This window comes from Salmo salar, chromosome ssa20, assembly GCF_905237065.1.
Source record: "Salmo salar chromosome ssa20, Ssal_v3.1, whole genome shotgun sequence".
Taxonomy (NCBI): Eukaryota; Metazoa; Chordata; class Actinopteri; order Salmoniformes; family Salmonidae; genus Salmo; species Salmo salar.
Window position 1 is genome coordinate 29517594 of NC_059461.1, and position 7550 is coordinate 29525143.

At 43.6% G+C, this 7550-nt stretch overlaps 1 protein-coding gene across 1 annotated transcript; it reads right to left on the minus strand.

Moving 5' to 3' along the window:
- Positions 1-2560: 2560 nt before the first annotated feature.
- Positions 2561-7212, minus strand: LOC123729316 (uncharacterized). The gene is made up of 3 exons (XM_045704197.1): positions 7031-7212; positions 6090-6203; positions 2561-4733 (listed from the first exon to the last, which is right to left on the minus strand). The coding sequence occupies exons 1-3, from the start codon at positions 7077-7079 to the stop codon at positions 4516-4518; spliced, it is 381 nt and encodes a 126-aa protein (XP_045560153.1). The 5' UTR covers positions 7080-7212; the 3' UTR covers positions 2561-4515.
- Positions 7213-7550: the final 338 nt, after the last annotated feature.

Consider the following 7550-nt stretch of genomic DNA (forward strand, 5'->3'; position numbering starts at 1 on the left):
GACACAGCAAACCTTCTTGCCACTGCTCGCATTGATGTGCCATCCTGGATGAGCTGCACTACCTGAGCCACTTGTGTGGGTTGTAGACTCCGTCTCATGTTACCACTAGAGTGAAAGCACCGCCAGCATTCAAAAGTGACCAAAACATCAGCCAGGAAGCATAGGAACTGAGAAGTGGTCTGTGGTCCCCACCTGCAGAACCACTCCTTTATTGGGGGTGTCTTGCTAATTGCCTATAATTTCCACCTGTTGTCTATTCCATTTGCACAACAGCATGTGAAATTTGTCAATCAAGTGGACAGTTTGATTTCACAGAAGTGTGATTGACTTGGAGTTACATTGTGTTGTTTAAGTGTTCCCTTTATTTTTTTGAGCAGTATAGTTGTAGGCTATTGCTTCAAATCTTTTTACTTCTAACTTCAATATGCTCTTTAATAAGACCTACACCACTCAATGGGCCATTATAACACTGTACATGGTGTCCAGGTCAGGATAACCAAAACATTTCTTTATTAAAGACTATCAGAAAGAATGATGGTACTTATTTATTTTGATCCAAAGCCATGAATGAGTGAGTCACTGCTTTATGTAGGTGCCGGACTATATGACACTGCCATCAACTTGATAATATATAACGATATTTTGGAGGTTATTTTGTTTAAAAAAAAAAAAAAAAAGTGAGCGACTAATCTGAATAAAGGCCAAAATAATATTTGTAAAGGCCAAAACATTTATTTCTGTTTTTAGAGGGAGAGAAACGCTGGGACAATTGTGCACCTCCCTATGGGACTCCCAATCACGGTCGGATGTGATACATAATACTTTTTGTTGTATTATTTGTTTGTCTTTTCTGGTGGATTAAACTGAAATTGCAACCACTCACGGCCGGTTGTGATACAGCCAACCTAACTGAAGAAATACATTTGACGATAGAGTTCTCCCCCTACCCTCTTTCTAGGCAAGTCTATTGTCCAACTACCTGCTAATAGCCATAATGGTGCTGTACAACGTGACCGTGTGTGTTTGATAGAGTATTTTCCAGTAAACAACAATTTGTTTACCTTCATTAGACAACTTTGTTCCAATATTTTTGCAATTCAGTGATATTTATTCCCATAGTAATTCGTTATGGATCCATAACTAAATAATCATCGATATTTTGAAAGAGTATTTTTATCATTATTTTATTAACAAAAGCATAAAGATGTCATTATTATTTACATTGTTTTAGTTTGAACGAGCAGACTGGCACTAAGAACAGCGGGAATGTTTCCCTAGTCAGTGCCATTATTAGTGCAATGCCCCTTAAATTGTTGCTCTGTGCTACCCAGTGTGGTGGGGCGGGGGTCCACCCCCCCTCCCTTCCCCATGGGCTAGGTCCGTCTTCTGTACACGGCTCTGCAGGCCCATCCCGTGCCTCATGCCTTGAACCTTGTGCGCTTTCAGTGGATACAGCTGGAGAACTGCAAGCCAATCCCATTGTGTGCCACTTGGGAGCCATGACCAATATAACCAATATATATTGTCCTGCTAATGATAGGGTTAATAATATATCTGTGAGAATATCCAAGGGGCTTTTATATAATTCTAAATTAATAATAATAATCGCTTTGTTTAAAAAAATAACAATATTTTGGAGATTTTGTTTTTTCAAATAACATAAAATGAGCGAGGAAAAAGGCCATTCTTGAACATGGGGTGAGACATTCTTACTAATTTGTAAATAAAGCCAGTTTATTTTTTTCTGTTTTTAGAGGGAGAGAAACCAAAAACCTGCAGTCATCTCATCCTAGTTGAGGCCGGCATAGAACCAGCATCTGTAGCAACACAGTTTACACTGCTATGAATGTCTTAGACCGCTGCACCACTCAGGCGCTGTACAACATGGTCGGTCGGGAGTGGGCTACAATACTACAGTAAGAGCAAAATAAAATAATAAAAACCTTAGTGTAACAACAGTTTTAGTAAGTAATACTGAAGTCGTGCACAGTTATCAGTTTCTATTTAGGTTTATGCTGCCCATTCATTGTCAGTTAGATACACAGTAGGACCCAAAAGCATAATCAGTGCTCTAACTCCCCCTTGCGCTGGTCTGGAGCAATGAAGTGGTGACGCAGGGTATCGTACTAAACCACAAATTACCTCTAAGTCCCGCAGCATAATCGCTAAACTTTTAGTGGAGCAAACACTGTACCGATGTAGTTAATGTGTTGAAAAAAATAACAGGATATTCTGGAGTCCTATTTTGACAGTAAAATATAGCAACTATAGTCTAATTGTCAACCCAAAATTCATGTCAATCACTGGATTACGTTGCACATCCAAAATATCTTGAATCATTCATTCCTGCTCAGATGTGATAAATGAAAACTTTGCAGCATGTTAGCGGCACGCACCGTGATGTGGGGCCAAAATGCCAGGGCTGAATTCTTGTCTCACACACACACACACACACACACACACACACACACACACACACACACACACACACACACACACACACACACACACACACACACACACACAACAAAACCAACTGCAGAGCGATAGAAAGAAAAAGTAAGGGTGCAATAGCATGTTTATTTATAAATAAGTATTGAAGCATAACAATATGAACAAACATGTCTCTGTGTTTACGTTTCTGTTTAATTCATGATGTTTGAAAGCTGAAGAGTGCTGTAACATACAGTAGGGGGTAACTATGGGAACAAGCCCAACACTAGGCCTACTGTGAGCTCAGCACTAACCAATAGTATCATACATGCACACAGGCTACTGGCATTTTAGATCTGCCCCAGCTATAAACCAGTGGAGGCTGCTGAGGGGAGGACAGCTCATAATAATGTCTGGAATGGAGTCGAATGGAATGGCATCAAACACATGGAAAGCATGTGTTTGATGTATTTGTTACCATTTCACTCATTCTGAGCCAGCCATTACCATGATCCCGTCTTCCCTAATTAAGGTGCCACCAACCATATCGTGTGAACTGTTTAGAAATTAAAGCACTTTTTGTACATGGAACAAATTCACTTATACTGTATGTGTATTAAAGTAGTGAAAAGTTTAGTATTTGGTCCCATATTCCTAGAACGCAATGATTACATCAAGCTTGTGACTCTACAAAGTTGTTGGATGGATGTGCTGTTTGTTTTGGTTTTGTTTCAGATTATTTTGTGCCCAATATAAATAAATTGTAAATAATGTATTGTCATTTTTGAGTCACTTTTATTGTAAATAAGAATAGAATATGTTCCTAAACACTTCTACATTAATGTGGATGTTACCATGATTACGGATAGTCCTGAATTAATCATGAATAATGAGTGAGAAAGTTAGAGGCATAAATATCATACACTCCCAAAAAATGCAAACCTCCCCTTTATTGTATTGGTGAGAGGTTAGCATGTCTTGGGGTATGATATTTTTGTGTCTAACTTTCTCACTCATCATTATTCACGATTCATTCAAGACTATCTGTAATCATGGTAGCATCCACATTAATGTATAAGTGTTTAGAAACGTATTCTATAATTATTTACAATAAAAGTGACTCAAATGACAATACATTATTTACCATTCATTTCTATTGGGCACAAAAATAATCTGAAACACAATCAAAACAAACAGCAAATGCATCCAACAAGTTTGTACAGTCTCATTTTTTTTAAAACCTTTATTTAACTAGGCAAGTCAGTTATGAACAAATTCTTATTTTTAATGACACCCTAGGAACGGTGGGTTAACTGCCTTGTTCAGGGGCAGTATGACACATTTTTACCTTGTCAACTCAGGGATTTGATCTAGCAACCTTTCGGTTACTGGCCCAACGCTCTAACCACTAGGCTACCTGCCGCCCACCATATAATCTTTGCGTGCTAGAAATATGGGACCAAATACTAAACTTTTGACTACTTTAATACACATAAGAGAATTTGGGGGGAATATGTACAAAAAGTGCTTTAATTTCTGAACGGTTCACCTGACAAATCCAAAGTGCTGGAGTACAGAGCCAAAACAACAAAAAATGTGTCACTGTCCCAATACTTTTGGAGCTCACTGTACATGTGTAGTTGTAAACCCAGCCTGGATGCATGCACCCAGAGTCTACTGACACTGCAGGAGCTCCAGTCCATCACTGAACAAATCAAACAACTCGTTTTTTTACATATGACTGGTTACAGACACACAACTGCATTATAGAGTCATATGGTATGATACATCAGTTCCATATGTCTTTAAACTTGGTTGAATGCGCTTTTAGGAACCCCCCACCACAGGCAACACACACACATTCACTACTAAACCCCTAAACCCCATATGATTCACCAAACCATGACTCATCAGCACTCTGCTGACACAGCTGACTGAGGAGATGAATCGATAAATGGTTTTGAATAGTAGAGGTTTGTGTGTGTGCGTGTGTGTGTGTATATTATATATATATATATATATATATATATATATATATATATATATATATATATATATATATATATATATATGATCAGGAGTTTAGAACCTGCTGAGGGCCATGCGGAGCATCAGAGCCCCAAGTAGTAGAGCAGGGCTGGCTCCCAGACCACTAGCTGTGTTATTGTGCTCCCCGTGGCGGTGGCCTTTATGGGGCCCGTTGCAGTCGTCCGAGAAACAACACTCCATCTTGGCTCCAGAGTTGCCATTGCGGGCCTTATCACAGAACGCCTTGTAGGAGCATGACTTCATCACCGTGTCTAAAACAGGAGGAAGGGAGAGAGGAGAAAGGGAGTGGGGAGGGGGAGGAAAGGTGTGAGGAAGGAGAGTCAGTATTGGCCTATTCCAAACCCTGTTGAACCATGGTTTCCTACTCTCCTCCTCATCCTTCAATCTGCCTCTTTTTGGCCCTAGCCCCTGCCCCACTCCCACTCTTCCCTCTTCTTGGCCCTAGCCCCTGCCCCACTCCCACTCTTCCCTCTTCTTGGCCCTAGCCCCTGCTCTGCCCCGCTCCCACTCTTCCCTCTTCTTGGCCCTAGCCCCTGCCCCGCTCCCACTCTTCCCTCTTCTTGGCCCTAGCCCCTGCCCCGGTCCCACTCTTCCCACTTCTTGGCCCTAGCCCCTGACCCGCTCCCACTCTTCCCTCTTCTTGGCCCTAGCCCCTGCCCCGCTCCCACTCTTCCCTCTTCTTGGCCCTAGCCCCTGCCCCACTCCCACTCTTCCCTCTTCTTGGCCCTAGCCCCTGCTCTGCCCCGCTCCCACTCTTTCCTCTTCTTGGCCCTAGCCCCTGCCCCGCTCCCACTCTTCCCTCTTCTTGGCCCTAGCCCCTGCCCCGGTCCCACTCTTCCCACTTCTTGGCCCTAGCCCCTGACCCGCTCCCACTCTTCCCTCTTCTTGGCCCTAGCCCCTGCCCCGCTCCCACTCTTCCCTCTTCTTGGCCCTAACCCCTGCCCCGCTCCCAGTCTTCCCTCTTCTTGGCCCTAGCCCCTGCCCCGCTCCCACTCTTCCCTTTTCTTGGCCCTAACCCCTGCCTCGCTCCCACTCTTCCCTCTTCTTGGCCCTAGCCCCTGCCCCGCTCCCACTCTTCCCTCTTCTTGGCCCTAGCCCCCCCCCCCACCCCACCCTTCCCCCTTCTCTCCCACAGACACAGAGGGTTGTGGTTGATAAAAGCTGCTGGGAACTTATCCAGAAACGAGATGAGAGAACACACGCACACACCCACTGATTACAAGGGCAAGGAGAGCGACTGCTGACAAAAGAGAGAGACAGACATACATATGTGGTCTTATCAAATTTGCGTGGCCATTCATTTAGTGTGTGATGTATTATAGTAGCATAAAGACATATTTATTTAGCATTAAAATCAGTTTTGTACAAAATGTGTTCATGCCAGTTCAACAGTAGCTAGAACACTGATAATATACACCCTATACAGCCTCAACAGGGGAATGCTTTAGTCTAATTACATATAACTTATACCTATCCAATCATATGGTGGTGATGGTGGTGCTGTCCTAGAACTAGCCTGACATCTAGAGTCTGAAAAGAATGCTGCAAGCTTTGGTCATAAAAGTTATTTTTGTGCAGGTGGTGAGAGTGTGTGTGTGTGTGCTTACTCTGTCCTGTGATGGTGGAGCAGGCGTCGGCGAATTGAGGGCAGGTGGTGGAGCCTTGTTTGATACAATCACCCTCATTGGACGCTACGCATGAGTGACACTTCAGTGCGTGACCTTTAGACATGGAACAGGAGAGAACATCTGAGATGAGACTAAGCAGCATTTTCAACTAGCACTCTCAGACAGACTAGCATTCTCTCTGCAAGAAGTTGTATCCAGGCTACCGCTCAACATAATCCTTACTCTCTGTCTCACCATGCACACGTTGTCTCAGAGGAAAAAGGAGCCCATAACAACAAACTCATATCTGATGATGTACGAATAACTCTAAGGCTGTGTCTGTGACAACTCAGACTGACCCTGGCCATGTTTCCTGTCCTGTCAACCCTTGGGCTTTTATGAACAAATAAGACCACGCTGAAACAGCAAAACACACAGACAACCAGACAGACAGGTGAACACAGCCCTTCACTAGCACTTCAAGGCACACCTTCCTAATATTGAGTTGCACCTCCCCTTTTGCCCTCAGAACAGCCTAAATTCGTCAGGGCATGGACTCTACAAGGTGTCGAAAGCGTTCCACACAACTAACTACCAATATGATGACTAAAACAAAAACTGAAACGTGACCATCTGGTACAGTTATGGATAGTGTTGACCTATGGTTAGGGTCAGCATCGACTACTCTCTGGGTCCCCGGGCAGTTTCGTGATCCAACTAAGCTCTTAACATTCCTTTGCCTCCCATCAGATAAACAAGACATCATTTCTAACCTGAACCCAGCTTTAACATGACCCAGTAGACTAGATTCAGACCCACCGTTTAACCCCTTATAAACTCTTAGAAAACCCTGAAACCCCTAGAAAGTCCCCCTCTAGTTGAGTAAATAACCCTGCCAGCTACATGTAGAGAGACTGCCAGCTACATGTACAGAGACTTACTGTGGCAGGCCAGGCATACCAACATCAGCAGAGCCAGGACAGTCTTCATAGTGCTGGATGGACGGTGTGTGTATCAGTGTACGTTTGGGAGTCCAGTGCAGTAGTGGGAGCAGAGAAGAGGTAAACGCAGAGGAGAGAAAAGAGAAGAGGTGGGGGTGTCTTGGGGCATTAACATCTTAGCCCTAATCCCTATCAACCCTGCACACCCAGCGCCCTCTATTCATGTGTTATTGGACTTACCAAGGGTAGTTTTGACAGGGTCAGGTAAACTCTCAATACTGGTGTCTGTACTGTACTCATTCACTCAAATATATACACACACACACACACACACACACACCTTGGTGGGCAGCACACACACCCTGTGTTGGCTAAGGGATCAGTGAAATAATACAACCACACTGGGTTGTCACAAACCGTTCTCACCAACTACAGGGACATTCTACTTCAAAATGTGTCACTTGCATGCAGTTGCCCTCTAACTCAAGGTCAGAGCCTCATAACATCCATTTAGCAATGT

Excerpts from the sequence above, each read along its gene's own strand:
- LOC123729316 (XM_045704197.1), bottom strand. The coding sequence starts at position 7,079 with ATGAAGACTGTCCTGGCTCTGCTGATGTTGGTATGCCTGGCCTGCCAC. Across the intron at positions 6,204-7,030 it reads GGTATGCCTGGCCTGCCACA|GTCACGCACTGAAGTGTCAC; the intron begins GTAAGTCTCTGT and ends CCATGTCTAAAG. Across the intron at positions 4,734-6,089 it reads CTCCACCATCACAGGACAGA|ACACGGTGATGAAGTCATGC; the intron begins GTAAGCACACAC and ends CTCCTGTTTTAG.